This window comes from Cricetulus griseus, chromosome 4 (genome assembly GCF_003668045.3).
Source record: "Cricetulus griseus strain 17A/GY chromosome 4, alternate assembly CriGri-PICRH-1.0, whole genome shotgun sequence".
NCBI lineage: Eukaryota > Metazoa > Chordata > Mammalia > Rodentia > Cricetidae > Cricetulus > Cricetulus griseus.
This window is the reverse complement of record NC_048597.1, coordinates 230856880-230879272: the sequence shown is the minus strand read 5'-3', so window position 1 is coordinate 230879272 and position 22393 is coordinate 230856880. Positions and strand designations below refer to the sequence as shown.

General features: G+C 40.6%; 1 protein-coding gene across 1 annotated transcript; it reads left to right on the top strand.

Annotated features, from left to right (window-relative positions):
• The first annotated feature begins 13246 nt into the window (after positions 1 to 13246).
• Positions 13247 to 14314, top strand: LOC100761586 (C-C chemokine receptor type 1). The gene has a single exon (XM_035443252.1). It carries the CDS (start codon positions 13247 to 13249, stop codon positions 14312 to 14314), a length of 1068 nt encoding a protein of 355 aa, XP_035299143.1.
• Positions 14315 to 22393: the final 8079 nt, after the last annotated feature.

Here is a 22393-nt window from a genome sequence, read left to right as displayed (position 1 = left end):
CCCAAAGGATATGATAGACTCTGATGACACCCTATGGAAGGCCTCACCATCCAGGGGGAGCAGAAAGGATATGTGATAGGTAGGGTTTTAGTTGGGGGGGGTGGTAGGGGAGGATGGGAGGGAGAAGGGAACTGGGATTGTCATGTAAAACAATCTTGTTTCTAATTCAAATAAAAAATCTGCAAAGAAAAAACAAACAAACAATGTAACTCTAATAGCCACCCCAATCCTATAAACAGCTATTGTCAAAACACTTACTGGGTTGAGGGTGTAACTCTTTTGAGTACTTGCCTAGTACATACAATGCCTTTGGTATGATCCCTAGCACCACAGAACATGACACAGTATCACAACTCAAGGCAGAAGCAGGAACTTAAGGAATTTGAAGTCAACCTAAGAATATGTCTCAAAGAATAAGACTGAAATGGGTCTCTGGGTAAAATGCTTGTTGCACAAGCACGAGAACCCAAGTTCGGATTCCCCAGAACCCATATAAGTCCAGAGGTGGTAATACGCATCAATAATCCCAATTCTCCTGCAGAAGGACAGGAGGCAGGGACTGAATCTGGGGACGCTTCTGAGTCAGTTAGCTTGGTGTGTCCAACAGTGAACAACAAAGAGACACAGTCTCAAGCAAAGTCCACACAGCTCCCAAAGTCCACACCTATACTAGGGATAAGTATTGAACTACTACAGGAGGTCCCATAGATCTCCGAGGTTTCCTCACTGAAATCCAAGCAAGGTGGAAGTCAATGACCAACACTTGAAATTGTCCCCTGACACACATGCCATGGCATGATCATACCCACATTCACACACATGCCTGCACATTTGCATGTATGCTTAAACATGTGCATGCACACAAATAAATAAACACAGTGAGATTAAAAAGCTAATACTACCACATTTTCCACAGTGATTGCTAACTGTATTGAGCATATGGAACATACCTGTAATCCCGTAATCCCAGAAATTGGGAGGATCAGGTAAGAATATCATGAATATGAAACTGGTCTGAGCTACATAACAAACGCTGTCTCAAATATTTCTTTAAAAAAACTTATATGTGATAATTCCCCTCTCTTGAGCAGCCATACCCATTATAGGGCATGCCCTACTCTCCTGTTACATGTCTGTTCTCCTCTGTGTTTAAATCTATATGCCATGAGCACGTTATATCAGGAATAGAAGGATATACTGTGTCTTTCCAAAAATGTCAAAATTTATTGAATAAGCAATAAAGTTACAAGTCATATCAGTTTGTCAACTGTAATTTGTCAAGTAATCTCAGTCTTGCTTGGATAGCTGATGGTTATCATAATAACATAATATCACCAATAACTCCTTTATTCCAATAATGTGTGTGTTCATATGTGTGTAGTTACCTGTGTGTTCGTGTGTGCACATGTGCATACACACATGTGGAGGCTAGACAGCCTCAATATCCTCAAATACCATATACCTTTAAAAAATCTTTAAATTTTATTTTACATTTCAACCACATTTCTCCCTCCCACTCCTCCTCTCTCTCCCCTTGCCTCCCCCACCCCAGCCTTCCCCCATCCACTCCTCCTCATGGGTAAGGGTTCCCATGAGTAGTCAACAAAGTCTGGCACATTAAGTTGGGACAGGACCAAGCCCCTCTACTATGCATTAAGGCTGAGCATGGCAGCCCTAGAGAATGGACTCCAACAAACTAGTTCATTTACCAGGGTTATATCCTGGTTCTACTGCCCCCTCCCAGGTAGTCCAAGCTTCACAATGTCTCCTACATACAATGGGTCTAATTCAGTCCCATGGAGTCTCCACAGCTGTTGGTCTAGAATCCATGAGCTTGGTTCAGCGGTCTCTGTAGATTTTTCCATCATGATCTTGACCTCTCTTGCTCATATATTCCCTCCTCCCTCTCTTTGACTGGATTCCCAGAGCTTGTCCTGATGCTTAATTGTGGAGGTCTGCATCTAGTTCCATCAATTACTGACCACCCACCTTTTTAAAAGTTCTTTTTACTTTATGTATGTGAATACCATGGGGGGCGGCATGAGGACCAGAAGAGAGTATAGCATCACATGGAGCTCAATTTATATGTGGTTGTAAGCCATCCATTGTGGGTTCTGAGAACTGAACTCTGGTCCTTTTGAAGAACAGTAAGTGCTTAGTAACCACTGAACTATTTTTTAGCCTCAGTCTTGTTTTTTGAGGCAGGCTCTCCCATTGACCTGTATCTCACTAAGCTAAGCTGGCTAGCCAGTGAGACACGGGGATATATGCCTGTCTCCTCCTCCCCAGCACCAGGATCACAAACTCATGCCAACAACCCCAGCTTTTAAAATATGATTTAAAATATGAATTGATATGAGGGATCAATCCATGTCCTCATGCTTGCAAGGTAAGCACTTTACCAAATGAACTCTCACCCCAGCATTTTAATTATTACAAATTAGCTCTTGTATCACACATTAACACTTAACATAATGGTATACAAATATTCAGGTTAAGAATGGTGAAGGAGAGGAGACCACAGGCACTTTTTGGTATTCGTATTCAAAGCTAAAATCTGTTTTCATTTTTACTATGCCGAGATGTTGTAATTCACCCATCCAGCTTTAGACATGGCTATTCGAATGCTTTCACTAAAATGTGCCTGTGTCTGGATTTATGAAATTCCTTTATTTCTTCCTCAAATTTTATTTCCATGGTAAAATCAGAACATATATTCATGAAGTGACTGGACAGGACATCTTAACAGTGGTAGGAGGCATGCAGGACTCATTCCAAGAGGAAGAGAGATGAAGAGGCTCTAAGTACCACTAACAAATCGATAACCTTCCAGAAGATTGCAAGGCTTTCAAGAGAAGATTTCCTCAGGGGTTCTCAAGTGTCAGCCAACCTATTGAGCTTTATTCGCTGAATCTGATACTGTAAAGTTGAAACCAAGCAAAGAGACTCCTTAATACAATCACAAAGCCAGGAGAAGTTGGGAAACAGCTGCTCTATCAGGTACCAGTCTCCAGACTTTCAGAGCAACTCAGAGCCCAAGGTGTGAGACCAGAGATGCTAGGAGGGAGGGGCTCCATGAGCCTGGGGCTCCTCTGTCAAGCCTGCTGGGCACCAGAGCAGAGCAGTGACGCTGGGATGCCTCCCCTACAGTGTGTCAAGGGGACAAGAGGCCAGCAGCTGAAAGCACAAATAATGGGAGAGGAATCCCCCAATTTCTGACCTCATTCAAATAAAATCTGTAAAAAGAAAAAAAAAAAAGAATGGTGAAGAAAATGTTAAAGAGGCTTCAGAGTTCAGAGAAGCTATCCTGAAGTGTGAGGTAGGAACTTAATACAGCTATAAGTGTTACGATAAATCTTTCCACCAAAAGCTGCCTGAGCCCCACCGCCATGTGTGAGCTTTATGCCAGCTGCTCGCCCGAGTTAGGGCCCAAATGAATACACAGAAACTTGTATTAGGTTCAATGTTGCTTGGCCAATGACTAGGATTCTCATCTGTTAGCTCAGTCTTAACTATCATAAACCTATATATTTTATAAGACTTATCTTATTGGACGCCTTATTGGCATCCCTCCTTGCTGGTGGCTCACATTGTGCCGCTGGAGCAGGAGCGGAGGGGAAAAGAGAGACGCTTCCTGTTTCTCCTTCACTTAAATATGAGTCTCCCTGCTATGTCACTTCCTGCCTGGATCACACTTCTCTACTATATTTCCCAGAATCCTCTTTGACTCCTAGTCCCATCTACTTGCTGTCTCATTGGCCAAACAGTATTTTATTTAACAATCAATAAGATAAATATACACAGAAGTACTTCCCCCGTCATATAAGGAAAAGTCTATAAGGACCAGATAAGAAGTCTTTACTGCAGTCTCATACCTGTTCAAGGGCAGAAATACCAAGTGTAGGTCTGGATGGCAGGCCAAGTGAAGTTCAGATTGAAGTGGTTTGTGTTACTAAGCTTAAGTTGGAACCAAGAGTTAAGTTGGGTCCTTCACTGTGACAATTTTCTTGAAACAGGCTCAAGATGACTGACAGGGTAATTAGCATACTTGCCACATGTAAGTCTTAGATGTTCCTTTTTTTATTGTACAACGTAAGGGGATCCCATCTACAGTGGATGATATGATGTGGTATGTTCTCAAAAGTCATTATTTATTGACATAAATAAATAATGTTTTGCCTCCTGGTATGCTGGCAAACAGTGATTGCTTACTTATATAAACATGATATAGAGTCATTCTTTCTTGGTATTTATGCTCAAAATGTAGTAACTCCAGTCAAGTATATATATGATAAAATGACATCATTCAAGGCTAAATACTCTGAAAGTTGATATAACACAGAGTTGGCTCAGCCTTATCTGAAACTTTTTTCTTAAATTCACACTTCAAACCAGCCCATCCTGAAACCATTTTCTGTAAGTTATTCAAATCTCAGTTACATCTGAATAAAAGTCTCTGAAAAAAATTCTTCAGCCTACATAACCTAGTCTGGTATTATGACCTCACTGACCAATGGACATTTTCAAAGCACATTGTCATTGATACTCTCTAAAATGTTGTTTTGCAATAAGGAAGGTTTAGAGAATTCCCATTTCACAGAAACACAAACACAATGAGAAAAGTGATGGTTGCTGTGCTTCTATCACTGGGAGCACTATTGTTCAGATTTTATTCTTTTTGTTGAAAATACATTTTTTCATATAATACATTCTGATAACAGTTTCTCCTACACAAACTCTTCCTCCCCACCTCCTCTCTTATGCAGATCCACACTCTTTATGTCTCTGATTAGTAAACAAATAAGCATCTAAGGAATGATAATAAAGCAAAGTAAGATAAAAACAAAAACAAACCAGCCAGAATAGGACAAAACAAATGAACAGAAAAAGAAAAATCGCAAGAAACACAGATGCAGAGACACACATGTTACACACACACAGGAATCCCATAAAAACACTAGGAACAATAATGCACATGCAAAGGGCCTACAAGGTAAATAAATGATCAAATAAATGCCCTGGCACAACAATATAAGACAAATAACCTCCAAAGATGCCAGAGTTCATTTTGAGTTTGAACATGGGGGTTACCTTTAAGGGTCTGTTTTCCCTGTAAGACTCCTTTAGAGAAAACTAATTTTCCATTTCCAAGTGGTTATCAGTTCAGAATAGCTTCTGGGTTAGGAATTGGGTCATGTGTCCATTTGTCTTTTTTCCTCTAGGACCCCATCTGATGAAGACCTGTGCAAGCCTTGTACATGTTACCACAGTCTCTGGAAGTTCATATGTGTGCTGGTCATTCTATGGTTTGAAAGCCTTGTTATCTTGGGGTCTTCCATCCCCTCTGGCTCTTGCATTCTTTGTGCTTCCTAGTCTGTAGAGTTCCCTGAGCCCCAAAGAGATGCTGTTGATGAAAACATTCCATTTAGGGCTGAGTGTTCCAAGATCTATCACCCTCCACACATTATCTTGCTATGGGTCTTTGTATTTATTACCATCTGCTACAGGATAAGTTTCTCTGAAGCTAGCTGAGCTAGGCACTGATCTATGATTATAGCAAAATGTTATTAGAAGTCATTTATTGCTATGTTCCTTCAGCACAGTGTTCTCAACCTTCCTTTAATACATTTAATAATTCCTTTAATGCTGAGACCCTTTAATACAGTTCATGTTGTGGTGACCCCCAACCAGAAAATTATTTCATTGCTACTTCATAACTGTAATTTTAGTACTGTTATGAATCACAACGTAAATATCTGATATGCAGGATATCAAATATGCATCCCCTGTGAAAGTGTTATTTGACCCCAAAAGGGCTGTAACCCACATGTTGAGAACCACCAATTTGGCAAAACAGTAGTATTTTATTTTTCCCTTAATCCCTGGCCTATCTAATGTCAGGCTCTTGGCTACCAGAGCAGTGTTGCGTATGGGTTTCATCTCAGGGAGTAGACCTTAAATTGAATCAGATCTTGGTTGGTTACTCCCATAAGCTTTGTGCCACTAAAGCACCAAGTCGCCATTGCGGATCAAAGGGTATGTAGCAGTGTTGGTTTTTACCTTTCTCCTTTGGTAGCATGCAGAATACCTTCCAGTATTGTGAACATTATTAGTACACAGAGATAAAGGCTCTAGTAGACACCAGGCATGTTCAATGAGTTGTGCAGGTGTTATCTTCAGCAATAGGACCAGTGTGGGGGAAGCAACCAATAAATAGCTTTGGCAATAGTATGGGTTGTTTGGGAGTTCCAATGGGACTTTTCGGCTAACAACTCGATTATGTGTAAACCTTCCCAGGTACTAGAAGCTTCATCTGGGGACAAGAGGTGTCCAGCTGGGATTCTATCTTCCCTATATTTGGGGATTTGATTTAGATCAACTTCATGTGTATATACTTTAGGAAGCTTCTACTGTATTTGGTTTCCATATGACCCTCATATGGCCCTTAGTTTTCTATCTTTTTCCTCCTGTCCCCCCCAATTCCCTCTTCCCTCCCCCTCCACATTTGATCTTCCCATTCTAGCCCAGCCATTATCCATCCATAGCTATTGATTCTATCTCCCCTTGCTGGGGAGATCCATCTCTTCCCCTAGTCCCTTACTCCACATAGAACCTCTGTGGTTATGTTAATTGTAACTTGCTTATATGGGAGTGGCCTTGTCAGAGGAGCAGTCGGTGGCAGTTGAAGTTCAGGAAGTAGTCCAACCATGAAGTAAAGCTCTGATAGGTAAGATCCCAAGAGCCTCAGCCCCAAAATGTCTCTTGCTTCTGCTGAGCCTTTACATGTTTGCCGATGTCATTTTTTTCTGATATCTGGCATGATGTGAATGGGTGTGGGAAGATCCCCTCTGCCTTTAATGTGATGCAATTATCTCATGGAAATATCCTGTTCTACTAGGCATTTTTACCTGTGGATTATTATGAAGATGATTTCCTCCTGTGGTGTACTGTTTAACTGAAGCAAATATTTTATATATACAATAATAGTGTTAGTTTAAATAGGATTTTCAGGATTGGGGGTCTTTAATAGAGGTTAGCTTAGTGGGGAAACTAATATAAATAAAACCAAGACACAGTATTGCCTCTCACCCCTGATAAAGCAGGGGCTGCACAGGATAGAAAATAAGAACAAGGAAGTATCATACAGCTAGTTTCTTACGAGGAGCCATATAGCTTAGATTAACAATTAAGTAAATAATTGAGTCCCAGAAGCCCAGCTAGCTCAAATTCTTTTAATCTTAATGTTGAGAGATGTGTTCACAGGTTTCAGTGTGCATCATAGCTAAAACAAAGCTTTAAAGTATAAATTAATGTTAAATTAAGGCGTTTTGTTTAATAGCTTTGAGGTAAAAACTGCAAGGAAACAATTTAAAGTTTAGAAAGGCAAATAGCTGAGTGAGAGACTCCTTGAGGTCAAATAACAAGGACAAAGCAGCCCAATTATTATTAGCTGACGTGCCTTTCTTGCTAGGATTGGTTGGTGATCAAAGATGATGATTAATTCCTTGTACTCATTTCTGCCATCAGTTTTGTGATGAAAAAAAAAAGTGTTTATGAATGGGTATGTGTCCTGAAGATTTACAGTAGAGATGACATTATTTTTCATATTATAAAAGTTTAGATTTGTGATTCTTTTAAGGTTCCTTATAAGATTATCTTTTGAGATAAGCAATAAAATGATTGATCCTTCCTTTGTAACCACAAAATGCAACCTGCCAGCAAAAGAACTGACTGAGAAAAATACCTTGCTTGTTTCTTACACTCTGCTAATCTATAGCACATCCACATATAAATGAAAACATACCGTAATTGTCCTTCTGGGTCTGAGTTACTTCACTCAGGATAATTTATTTCTAGCTTCACCCATTTATCTGCAAATTTCATTTTTCTAGTGACTGAGTCATACTCCATTATGTAAATGCACCACATTTTCCATTGTTCATTCATCTGTTGATGGACATGTAGGTTGTCTCTGATTTCTAGCTATTATGAACAGAGCAGCAGTGAACAAGGTTGAGCAAGTATCTCTGTAGTATGATGAAGAGTCCTTTAAGTATGTTACCAAGAGTTGTATAGCTGGATCTTGAGGTATATTGATTCCCAGCTTCCTGAGAAACCAGAACACTGGTTTTCATAGTGACTAGACAAGTTTTCATTTCCACCACCAATAGATGAGTATTCCTCTTACTCTACATCCCCATCAGCATTGAGTTCTTATTTGTTTTATTGATCTTAACTACTTTGACTGGTATAAGATAAAATTTCAAAGTAGTTTTGATTTGCCTTTCCCTGATGGCTAAGATATTGAATATTCCATTAAGTGCTTTTCAGCCATTTGGGTTTCCTCTTTTGAGAATTCTCTGTTTAGATCCATACCCAAGGGCTTTGTACTTGGACCATGTTTGGTCAGTGCATATATAAATCAAGAGTATCAAGAAGAGAAGAGGAATCTACAGCCATACCACCCTTAACATTTCCAATGTCTTAATGTGTGATTTGCTTGCGTGTTTTTAAGACAGTAATTCTATGTAGTCCTAGCTGTTCTATAACTCATTATGTAGACCAAGCTGGCCTGGAACTCACAGAAATCCTTCTACCTCAGCCTTGAGTGCTGAGATTAAAGGCATACACCATCACATCTATCAAAAAAGGAGGGGAAACAGCGTACACTCTCATGCCAGATGTGCTTGAGGTTGGCAAGACATTTGGGAGCAGAGACGAGGTATGGGGAGCAGATAAAGTACAAATAGAAATAATGTCAGTATAGAACCCCAAAGAGAAGGGGATGCCTCTCTAGGACCTCATTCATCAGCCAGATGATTTTGAGGAACAAGACATGGGGTTCTTCTTTAGGTCTTTCTAACTGCAATCTTTAAAAAAAAAAAAAAAAAAGGCTCCTCACTGACCACAAGAACTCTGTGACCAACCACCACATTTACACACCCACACTTACACATTCATGAGTCCTGGGGAACAACTCATTGTCATTCACATGGTCCAACTCAACTCCACCCAACCACAACCTACGCAATCCTTGTAGGGCAGAGCTCCTTTTGAGAAGACTAGAACTTTACTGGAACTGTATCAGAGAGGACAGAAAAAATACTTGTAGTGTACTTAGACCCCAGGAACTGGCCTCTGGTGGGCATCGTGGCGCTTCATAGGCAATCAACCATACAAAAAGAAGAACTTTTCTTGTCATTTTGAAAGACTATAAAACCAGAGTCTAATCTCCACCATTTCACAGGAAGCTAAGAACTTCTTACTTGTTCGGGACCTTGACCATGAATTCATAGAGACTCTCAAAAGTTCAGAAACAAAGTCTTTGCGGGGAAAATCCTCTGGAATCAGAGTAAGTGGTTCTTGTCTTTTCTATGCTGCTAGTTACTGTAACGGGAAATTTTAAGGGCATGAATGAGTGCAGCTCAGGAATTCTCAACAATGGGCAATGCTGTGAGAACTACACTGATCCTATGTACTCTATGGCTTCCTCTATAAAGCAGTTAATACTCAAGAAATTCTGAAGATGCTGTATGTATTCCTAAGGCTGGATGTTCAGGTATAAAACTCTTTCCAGAAAGTAAACTTGACAATTTTTTGTTGATGATTAAGAGAGTGAACCAGTACAGAGAGACAATAAATGCCTTTTATGGAAAATAAAATTTTTCCATATTTGGAAATTATGAAAAATGAAGTATTTTCAAAGATATCCTTGCCAAACTTCTTCATATAAAGGCCAACAAAATATGGCATATGGAGAAATGGCAGAAATAAAATAAATATTAGTGAGGAAAAAGGTTGCAAATGCAAAAGTGACAGAATAATGAACCAATTTTGTAAGATTAGAATTAGAATCACAAAACAAGGACTACTGTCATGGAGGAGGTGGAAAGTCACCACCTAGAGGTAGCAGATGCACAGATAGAGTCTTGGGATATATCTGTTGTACTCTAATATGATGTGTGATGGTTTTATGGAGAAAAAAGCTGGATGTGACTGATTGTAGCAAATACCCATCTTGCCTTTCCTTCTATGGGCTAGGAAAACGTGGGAGAGCTACAAATTTTCAAAGAGCAAGAAACCCTTAGATTTTCATAGACATTATTTTCCGATCTTAAGATTATCTACACACCACGCAGCATGAAGCTCTCAGTTCCTAACCCAATGAAACCATATACTGCTAGCAAATAAGTAGCAATAGACTCACCTTAGGTTGCATGGCAGCTGCAGGTTATTCAACCAAGAAGACCTTGGTGAGTTGCTAGGAAATACAAAAAGCTGACCCCTGCCTGAAATGGAGAGCCATGGTTGGTGATGTTAATTGGCTTCTATGGTGGACAGTTACAAGTTGTCCACATGGTATGCCAAGATTGAACACATACACACAACTGACTCTTATGAACCACAACAAGCATCTGGCATCACCCTGGGCCTGGGTACTTCTTATAATGTCTGCCCAGACACTTCACAAATGAACAAGCTACAGGACACTACTATTAGAAGATTCCAGGTTCGAGGGCTATGCATGAGCACTGTGAAAGGGCCCTGGGGCAGACTTCTGCAAGCAGCTATTCACAGGCCTGGGAGAGTCAATGACAACATGGGCCTTCTGTTTCTCCTCCACCCATGGCCAGGGTCAGGTCTTCTTAGCAGCAGTGTACCCTGGAACTGTTGCCACCTGACAATTTAGGGAGAACAGACAGAGCTGGGGCACCTCAGTAGGCAGATAGCTGCTGAACATGGCACCTGACAGTGTTGAACTCAACCTGCCTTCACCTTGGCTAGGATGCCAAGGATATGGGCTCCCAAAGACCACCTAACCCCAGATGATATTGCTCCCCAACTTTCACTGACTCTGTTGTAAAGCTGCCATCCTAGCTAGAAGTCCTGATTGCCAAGCTGAGTGTCTTTCCTCTTCAGCACCATCAAGAGCAGCTGAAAGGAAAAAGCTCTGCCTCAATCATCCCTGACTGCCACTCTCTCCAGGGAGCACTGACAGTGAAGACAAGAAGGAAGAATCACAGAGACAGAGCTGACAGGAAATGAAGGCCATCCCTTGTCACTTCAGCAGAAGTTTCCCCCTTCCTGCCATGTGCCTTAATGTCCAAAGACCACCGTTCAGGTGTGGATTTTGTAATCAGGAAGCATTCACTAAGGACCCCAGAAGGGAGAGAAGTAGAAGTCCAGGATGATCACAGGACTAATGGAGAGGGTGAAGCATGCTTTACTGATAGATGTTTGGGTCAAATACTAAAACTCTGGTTAGTGACAACATACTGAAGTGTTTGCTTATTTTCCATCTGTTTAGGTTTTATATCACGTTTCCCACTCCTGCATATTTCAAGGATACAGGAGACATTTCAATACATGTGCAAAGTGTGCAATGGTCAGCCAGAGTCATGGATGTCTCTGGATACCTGGATACCTCAACACTCCTCTTTAGCTAATTTGAAATATTAAAGTATGTGTTATTGGCCATAGTCATCTTACTGTGCTATAGAGCATGAGAATAGCCCTGCTGCTGTCCTGATACCTGTCCTCTCTCCACCCTTCTCCCAAACTCTCCTCAGGCTCTGTAAACACAACTTGAATTTCTCATTCTGTGAGACCAGTTTTCTGGAGTTTTTATAGCATGTTTCATATGGAAGAACTGTCATTGACAATCGAGAAACCAAAAACAATCTATGTTACCCCTGAAGAAACCTTAGTAGGAAGAGAAGGAATGCAGACATTGTGGTCAGGATGTCTGGAAATGACAGGCTCTAGAGCAGGACCACTGCATGACAGCCAGGTCCCTTGTATTTACTGTCTAGGGATGAAGGTACATTTTTTTTTAACATGGGCTGCATAGCATCTTTGCAAGGTATATATTCATTACTCTCCCCCACTCCAGATTAGGAACTTAGGCTCAAAGAAACAGGTTAATACATCCAAGGACACACCACTAACATGTTATAACAAAGCCCTTACTCTCCCTTTTTGGAGAGTAGCTTAAAAAGCTGACTGGAAAGAATTCAAAAGGTGTACAATCATGCATGGTGTGGAAGAAGTTCTACAGTGACAAGCAATCTATTGGGTCTTTTGTTTATCTCGAGGAAATCCTGGATAAATAATAATAATAATAATAATAATAATAATAATAATAATAATAATAATAACAACAACAACTCTGAACTCATTTCATCAGAATCCTGTCTTCCATGTAGCTCCTATGAGGCATCACCTTTTGGATCCAGGCATCTCCTCCTCCCTGAGCCCATTTTTCATTTCTGTCTCCATGTCATGGCCTTCTAGCCTTCTCATGGTGCTCACAGAGGTCTACTGAATTAACTGTAAAACTACCTATACCACATAAAAGCCATGTGATATGGATCAACTTAAGCCAAACAATCAGCCTGATACCTTGAGTCTCAACCTATAATGTGATAGGTTGTTCTAGTAGGAATTTGCTAGATAGATAGATCTTGGCATAGAATTATTTCTTTTCCATTAAAAAGCATGCATTGTCACATTACCAACTGAAAGTAGCATCTTCTAGTCTTTTGAAGAATAAGATATATAATAATAACTTCCCATAGCTATGAATGTTTTATTCTTATCTAGGACTATCCTCTTTCTCAGAGCTTTCATGGCAACTCATCTGGCAGAGCCAACACTGTGATTAGAGGCAGGAGAGTCAAATAATTTCGGTGCTGGAGTTGAACAACACACTCATGGCTTTCTACTTTAGCTCTTGTTCTGTATCGTGTACCACGTGCAGTAACTTGGGGCAATATGGACATCTGTGCAATCACTTCTAATGTCTTGTGCTACACTGTAGTATCCTGCGGCAATATACACCCTTGTTTCATTCTAAAATGCCCATTAATAGGCATTGCCCCCTTAATAGGTGTTGAACACTAAGTCCCAACTCAGCTGCTTGGGGTCACTTAGAAATCCTTAGTTACAACAGTGAGATAGGGTCCTCTTTTGTGTTTGATCCATTGAAATTCTTACAGTCACTGTTGAAATAATTGAATGAATTATTTACACACTCATTTGTTTGTTCTGTGCTCCTCTTGGAGTATAAGGTCCATGTGAATAGAAAGTGCAAGTGTTCCTGCCCTCCATTTCATCACTAGGATTTTGTAATTTCTAAGCTTCAATCAGGAGTTTATTGGTTAAAGAAATGTAACCATTGTCTTGTCTTTGTTGCCCAGAACCCTCTGTCTTTAATACAGAGGCCGTCATTCCTGATCAGTTCCTGATGGAGATTTCAACTACCACAGAAGACTACTATACAACCACAGAATTTGACTATGGGGACTTCACCCCATGCCAAAAGGCTGCTGTAAGAGCCTTTGGGGCTGGACTCCTACCCCCCCTGTACTCCCTGGTGTTCATCATTGGAGTGACAGGCAATGTCCTGGTGGTTCTGGTGCTCATGCAGTACAGGAGGCTTCAAAGCATGACCAGCATCTACCTATTCAACCTGGCCATCTCTGATCTGGTCTTCCTTTTCACTTTGCCTTTCTGGATTGACTACAAACTGAAAGACAACTGGATTTTTGGTGATGCCATGTGTAAACTCCTCTCTGGGTTTTATTACCTGGGCTTATACAGTGAGATCTTCTTTATCATCCTGCTGACGATTGACAGGTACCTGGCCATTGTCCATGCAGTGTTTGCCCTGCGGGCTCGGACTGTCACTTTTGGCATCATCACCAGTATCATTACTTGGATCCTAGCCATCTTGGCCTCGGTCCCCAGCTTATACTTTTTCCAAGCCCAGTGGGAGTTCACCCACCATACCTGTAGTCCTCATTACCCCTATGAGAGCTTGAAGCAGTGGAAGCGGTTTCAGGCTCTGAAGCTGAACTTCCTTGGGCTAATTTTGCCTCTGTTAGTCATGATCATCTGCTACACAGGGATCATCAGCATTCTGCTCCGACGACCCAGTGAGAAGAAGGCCAAAGCAGTGCGTCTGATATTTGCTATCACGCTTCTCTTCTTCCTCCTCTGGACACCCTATAATCTGACTGTATTTGTTTCTGCTTTCCAAGATGTTCTATTCACCAATCAGTGTGAGCAGAGTAAGCAGCTCGACCTGGCCATGCAGGTGACTGAGGTGATTGCCTATACCCACTGCTGTGTCAACCCGGTCATTTATGTCTTTGTGGGTGAGCGGTTCCGGAAGTACCTCCGGCAGCTGTTTCAAAGGCATGTGGCTGTACCCCTGGCAAAATGGCTGCCCTCCTGCTTTGTGGACCAACCAGAAAGGGCCAGTTCCATGTCTCCATCCACAGGAGAGCATGAGCTCTCTGCTGGCTTCTGATTTAGATTCCTGGGCATGAACCAAGGTCTAGGAGAGAGTGAGGGACAAACACTGGCAGCTGTCACAAAGGGAACTAGCAATCTTGTAGGGTCAGAGGGAACTTAAAGGTGGTTTGGTGTAAGTCATCTCTTCAACACTTTCCTTGAATGCCTCTCTGTTGGAAAGTAGATGAATGAACAAAGTGGGTTAACGGGTGCCAATGAAGGCCTTTTGGGCCCAACATGAGTTAGGATCTGTGGTCATTAACAAACAAAGCTGAACTGAACTTTTACTACACTCCATTCCTAATGATGTGATATTCTGAGAAAATTTCAAGAAAAGTATTGTAATAGAAAAGAATTCCACATACTCGCATATTGACATACATTATAAAGCCTAAGATGTTACGCCAAAAACTTAAACTGTAGTAAACTGAAGTTAATTTATCCAGTTATTTTAAATAATTAGCAAAGATACTACTAAATCACAGAACAAATGCAATAGCATTCGTATAAAAATATTGACCACAAGGAATTAACAATAAAATAATTCTTTTGGTTGCTAAAAGTGATTAAGAAATATTATTTCATTTTATTACTGAAAATGCACAGTACAGGTCCAGATAAGGCAAAAATAGTCACAGACAAGTGGTTTGAAATAAATGTATATTAGTGAAGCATTTCTGAGAAGCAATTTAAAAAAGTTCAAGATCACTAAAAAGCTAAGTAGCCCATTTTAGAGTAATATTAGCAAATACTAATAAAATGCCATATAGTTTAATAATTTCAGAAATATTAAATATCAGTCAATATGGCATATGATACAAACATAAATATTTGAAAAATTTGTATTGATCTGGGAATATGTTCATAATATGATTAAATTAAAATGGAAAAATAAAAAAAACTGGCAAGATGGCTCAGCTGGTTAAAGACACTTGCCACCAAGCTTGACAACCTCAGTTCAGTCTTCAGAACCCACGTGATGAAAGAAGAGAACTGACTCTAACAAATAGTCCTCTGATTTCCCTAAGTGCACACATATATACACACACACACACAAATAAATCAATGTAAAAATTAAAAATATAAGATACTTTTGGTCCACATTTTACATACAAAAAGAACAAAATAAAAGGATACACCAATACATTTTCCTCTGCTATAATAAGATCCCTAAGGCCAGTACTTTATAAATAATAAAGGTTTACTTAGTTCAAAGTTTTGGAAGCTCAATATGACAGCCACCTCTACTCAGCTCCCATAAAAACTGTGTCACTGCATCACTACACAGTAAAGGCTTCATGACCAGAGCACAGGTGAGAAAGCAAAAACCACATAGAAAAGCAGGGAGCTGAAGAGCTAGAAAGACCCATCTCTTTTGGGGTCCTCTGAGAATTCCCTTTCAAGAGTAATATCCCTGATAACATAATCACCTCACACTTGGCTCAGTGATATTACAGGTCTTACCACCCATATACTGAGAATCAAGCCACCAACATGAGTCCTTAGAGTTGACTCTAAATCATATCAAGGAGAAGACACTCAGTGGTTATAGGTGTGGCAGGGTTTGATCCAACAGGTAGATAATTGTGTGTGTAAACCACCACAGGAACTGAGACATGTTCCCCTCTTTTCAACACAACACAACAGCCTTGGCTCCACTTTCTTCTAAATATCACTTTCTTCTAAATATCACATTAAGTAGCTATTTTGGGGGGTTGGGGAGATGGCTCAGCAGTTAAAAGTTCTTGATGCCCTACAGAGGGTCAATGGTCTCTTCCCAGAGCTCGAATCAGGCAGCTTACAACCACCTGTAAATCCAGTTCCAGGGAAACTGAACACCTGCTTCAGGCATCCTCTATTACCTTCATGCACATGGCACACAGACAGACAGCACACACACACACACACACACACACACACACACACACACACACTTTTTTTTAAACTTTAATTCAAATAAATAAATAAATAAATAAATAAATAAATAAATAGATATTCTTGCCTGGGCTATTCTGAAACCCCACAGGAAAAGAACTCTGGTGAATGTAGTTCTAATTGAATTAGACTTACCTACAAAGCCTACACAATGAATGATGCTTATATTCTATCCACTTTTCAATACTGCCCAACTTTCCACACAGCAATATCATAAGGACAACCACTCTTTGTGAACAGAAAGAATGAAACAAAAGATGAAAGGAAAAAAAGATGAAAAGAGAAAGGGAGAAAGTTGAGGAGGAAAGACGGAAGAGATAAAATGGCAAACAAATGTTTCTTAGAAGAAAACACAACATGATCATTCCAAGATGAGGGTTTAATATGAACAAATCCCAGAAGCCTGACACCCTTGGATTATGGCACAAAGTTTGGTATAATCTCATAGTGTATAAAGAGCCAGGGTGCTAGGGAATGGACCATTGGCCAGGCAGGAGGTCATGATACTCACAGCTCACATTGAACACAAGCTTTAAAAGGACAGGTGTTTACAAGTCAAAGGCCTGGAGTTGGCATTTTGATGTCTCTGATCCTTCCTTTCCAAACGGGTAGTTAAAATAATGGCAGTTATAAAGGCATTGAATAAAGACATTGTCAAGTAATAACAGGAACTCAAACCAGGCTGCTCCTCCAGACTCTCTCACCTCTCCTAGTTCCCCTCTGGAACCTCTCCCCACTTTGTAACAATGTATTTAAAGCTCTGCATGCCCGTAGCTGCACATACATTCCAACAGCTATTTCTTAAACACATCTGACCAGACACGGACAGGAAGCTGCGTCAGTGTCACAGACCTGTGGCACTGCGTCCCTCTGGTGCCTTCAGGAAGCAGCACTTGGTGTCATCTGAGTGCCTGTGGAGGCAAATATTTTGCTCTTTGGCATTTTCTTAATTTCATATTTGATTCCCAAGAAGGAAGGAAAAATAAGGGAAGGTGAGTCACCTTTGTAATTTAAATTTTGAATCAGTATATGTGAGATTACAAAAGTTTGAACAATTTTTACTTCTCTTTTTTTAGCATAGTAAATCAAAATTTTTTAATTTAATTTTTTAATTCATTTTACATACCAACCTCAGTTCCCCCTCCCACTCCCTTCCCCACTCCTCCCCTGCCTCTTTCCCAACCCACCCCTCATCCACTCCTCAGAAAATGGTAAGACCTCCCATGGGGAGTCAACAAAGCCTGGCACTTTAAGTTGAGGCAGAACCAAGCCTCTCTCCCCTGCATCAAGGTTGAGTAAGACATCCTACCACAGGGAATGGGCTCCAAAAGCTGAGCTCATGCACCAAGGACAGATCCCAGTCTCACTGTCAGGGGCCCCTCAAACAAACTAAGCTACACAACTGTCACCTACATGTAGATGGCCTAGCTTAGTCCCATGAAGGCTCCCCAACTGTCGGTCTAGTGTTCACGAGTCCCCAGCAGCTTGGTTCAGCTGTCTCTGTGGATTTCCCCATCATTGTCCTGACCCCCTCCATCATTGACTGGACTCCCAGAACTTGGCCAGATGCTTAGTTGTGGATCTCTGTATCTGCTTCCATCAGTTACTGGATAAAAGCTCTCTGGTGACAGAGTATTCACCAATCTGATTATAGGGGAAGCCCAGTTCAGGCACCCCTCCTCTATTGCTAGGAGTCTTAACGAGGGTCATCCTTGTGGATTCCTGGGAATTTCCCTAGTACCAAATTGCTCCCTAACCCCATAATGGCTCCCTCTATCAAGATATCTCTTTCATTGTTCTCCCACTCTGTCCCTCTCCCAACTTGACCATCCCCATTCCTCATGTTCTCATGTCCCATCCCCTCCCCTCTACTGCCCCTGCTCCCAGTTTACCCAGGATATCGCTTCTATTTCCCCTTCCCAGGGTGATACATCCATCCCTCTTAGGGTCCTCCTTTATTAAATATTCTTATCTCTATAAGAAAACAAAGCTGAGAGTTGTCCTGAAAGTAAATGTGATAGATGAAAATAACATACCCACAGAAAAGCTGAAGAAGCCACAGCTATTTAAATAGTTAGGGAGATCTAGAAACCCCCAAGAACTCCACCTTTATTTGTAACAGGTGTAGATAGACTGATTCTTTTTTCTGTGCATGTTCTGTTCCATTAGAGTAAAAAGGGGGACAGCCCTAAGTAGGTTAACTAAACAGATTGTAATGGCGGATGTCTTTCTGAATACTGTGAATATGTTTTTCTTATTGGTTGGTGAATAAAGCTGTCTTGGCCAATGGAGAAGGAAGAATATAGCCAGACAGAAAGTACAGGCAGAGCTACCAGACTAGGAGAAGGCTGAGAGGAGAACACAGAGTGAGTGGAGGGAGAGACACCATGTAGCTACTGGGAAGATAGGACACTGGGCATTTTCCAGTAGGCCAAGACCATGTGGAGATACACAGATGAATAGAAATGGGATAATAATTAAGAGAGAGCTAGCCAATAAGATAACTGAGCCATCAGCCAAGCAGTTTATAATTAACACAAGCCTCTGTGTGTTTATTTGGGATTAAATGGCTGCAGGTCCAAGCAGGAAAAAGGCTTCCATCTACAGATTCAGTATTCTGCTAGAGCTAGAATGAAAGAGTTCAAAACCAATGATGTGAGTTTTTCCACCTCAATGATTTGGCTTTCAGCAGTAGTTTGTAACTGAATGTGTTTGGAGAAACTGACAAATGCTACAAATCAGTACATTCTTTGGAAAGACAGTGTCTTACCAGTGTCAACATTATTCATAATATCCTCATTGAGTGAAGTATTAACCTACTCTCAGTAATAATGTAGAATAGCATTAGAGAACTCATTATATGTATGCACAAAAATGAACTTGGACCCACACTTATATCATGCCCAAGAATTAACTAAAAGTAGGTCATAATGTTTGCCTGCTCTTGGAACCCTTTTCTTACTAAACTGCCTAGTCCAACCTTGATGTGAGGGTCCATGCCTAGACATGTTATAGCTTGTTATATCTTGGCCAGTTATCCCTGGGAAGTCTGCCTGTTTTAGAAAGCAAACAAAGGAGGAATGGGTCTGGGTGACAGGAAAGATTGGGGGTGGGTACTGGGAGGAGTGGGGAGAGGAGAAACTATGGTCAGTATGTGAAGTATGTGAGAAGAATTTTTAAAAGAGGGGGAAAGAGCCAAAATAAAAACAAGTGATAGATGACTTAAATGTAAAAGTTAAACAATGAAACTTTTAGAAGAAAACATTCAAGCAAGATTTTATGTGTGGTCACACAAGTGTGCACATGTTTGAGAAGGTTTATGTGTGTGTGCTAGCATGGAAGTGAGAAAACAACCTCGAGTCATTTCTAACGAGCCCTCCATTTGGTTTTGAAATAGGAGCTCTCTGACCTGAACATCAGGGAACTCTTGCTCCCCAGACTGATAGCTGGGAAACCAGCATGGGGCTGATCCAGACCCCAGGAACATGGGTTTCAGTGAGGAAACCTCGGAAATCTATGGGACCTCCTGTAGTAGTTCAGTACTTATCCATAGTATAGATGTGGACTTAGGGAGCCCATTCCACATAGAGGAATACTCCCTGAGCCAAGACACACGAGGGTGGGCCTAGGTCCTATCCCAAAGGATACGATAGACTCTGATGACACCCTATGGAAGGCCTCGCCATCCAGGGGGAGCAGAAAGGATATGTGATAGATAGGGTTTTAGTTGGGGGGGGGTGGTAGGGGAGGACGGGAGAGAGAGGGAACTGGGATTGTCATGTAAAACAATCTTGTTTCTAATTCAAATTTAAAAAATTAACAAGCAAACAAACAAAAGAAATAGGAGCTCTCACAGGTGTTGAACTTGCCAGTTAGGCCAGTGAGTTCCTGGAATTACAAGTACATGTCACCAAACCTAGACTTTTTAAAAGATGGCTAATGAAACCAAACTCAGGTCCTCATGTTCCAAAGCAAGTACTTCCCCAGTTGACCTGCATATCCATATTTTTAAATCTTTGTTTAAAGAGTTGTTAAGCAAACAAACAATAGGAGCAGGACATACCAGTGAAAAGACAAGTAAAAATTTGAAGGAAATCAATATATCCATTAAAGGATGCCAAAAAAGTCAAGAAAAATAAACAAACAAATGAAGGAAACTGTTCCAGACCTGAAAATATGAAAATCAAAATATAAGCAACAAAGAAAACACAAACTGAGGGAATTCTGGAAATGGAAAGTCTGGGTCAGCAAACAGGAACTACAGACACCAACAGAATAAATGTAAGAGATGGAAGAGTGAATCTCAGGCATTGAAGATTTGATAGAGGAAACAGATTTATTGGACAAAGAAAAATGTTAACACTAAAAACTCCTAACACAAAACATCCAGGAAATCTAGAACACTATGAAAAAAACCCCAAGAACAATAGGAATATAAGAAGGATCCCAGCTCAAAAACTCAGAAAATATATTTAACAAAATTATAGAAGAAAACTTTTCTAACTTGAAGAAGGATGTGCCTATAAAGGCACAAGAAGCTTACAGAACACCAAATAGATGAATCAGAAAAAAGTCCCCATGCTACATAATGAACAAAACACTAAACATACAGAACAAAGAAATAATATTAAAAAAAATTTAAAAGCTTCAAGGGGAAAATGCCAAGTAACATATAATAGTAGACCTATTAGAATTAAACTCATCCTGAGTAAGATAAATGAAACACAGACAGACATAGTATATACTCTCTCATGAGTAGATATTAAACATAGAGCAAAGGATAACCAACCTACAATCCACAACCCCAGAGAATCTAGGAAACAAGGAGGACCCTAAGAGAGATGTACCCCCAAGAAGGGGAAAGGGACCAGATCTCCTGAGTAAAGTGGGAGCATGTGGGGAGGGAGGAGAAATAAGAGGGGGAAGAAATGGGTGAGGAGAACATGAGGGATCAGGAAGGTCCAGTTGGGGGAAGAACAGAGAAGGAGAGCAAGGAAAGAAATACCTTGATAGAGGGGGCTGTTATGGGCTTAATGAGAAACCTGACACCAGGGAAATTCCTAGGAATTCACAAAGATGACTTCAACTAAGAATCTAAGCAATAGTGAAAGGCTACCTTAAATGCCCTTCCCCTGTAATGAGATTGATAACTACTTTAAATGCCATCATAGAACCTTCATCCAGTAGCTGATGGAAGCAGAAGCAGAGATTCACAGCTAAGCACTGAACGGAACTACTGGAATCCAGTTGTAGAGAGGGAGGAGTGATGAACAAAGGGGTTAAGACCATGCTGGGGAAACCCACAAAAACAGTTAACCTGTGCATGAACTCATGAACTCTGAACTGACAGTTGGGGAACCTGCATAAGACCGAACTGGGCCTGAATGTGGGTGTCACATGGGGGCTAGGGCAGTCTATGGGGCCACTGGCAGTGAAACCAGTGTCCCTAGTGCATCAGGAACAAGACAAGTCTGTTCTCTCTCTTCATATCTATTCAATATAGTTCTTGAAGTTCTAGCTAGAGCAATAAGGCAACAAAAGGAAATCAAGGGGATACAAATTGGCAAGGAAGAAATAAAAGTATCACTATTTGTACAAAAAAAATTCTACCAGGGAACTCAAACGAAGTAGCTGAATACAAGATTAACTAAAAAAAAAAAAAAAAAAAAAATCAGTACCCCTCCTACATACAAACAACAAACAGTCTGAGAAGGAAATCAAGGAAACATAACAAATAACATAGAATATCTTGTGTATCTCTAACCAAGCAAGTGAAAGACCTGTTGATAAAAACTTTAAGTCTCTGAAGAAAGAAATTGGAGAAGATATCAGAAGATAGAAAGATTACCCATGCTCATGGATTAGTAGGATTAACATAGTAAAAATGGCCGTCCTACCAAAAGCAATCTACATATTCAAAGCAATCCCCATCAAAATTACAATGCAATTCTTTTCGGACCTTGAAAAAAACAACTAGGATAGCTAAAACGATCCTGTACAATAAAAGAACTTCTAGAGGTATCACCATCCCTGATTTCAAGCTTGCTACAGATTTGTGATAATAAAAGCTGCTCGGTATTGGCATAAAACCAGTCATGTTGATCAGTGGAATCAAATTGAAGACCCAGATGTAAATCCACGTATCCACAGACACTGGATT

Coding starts and splice junctions, on each gene's coding strand:
- LOC100761586 (XM_035443252.1), top strand. CDS start 13,247: ATGGAGATTTCAACTACCACAGAAGACTACTATACAACCACAGAATTT.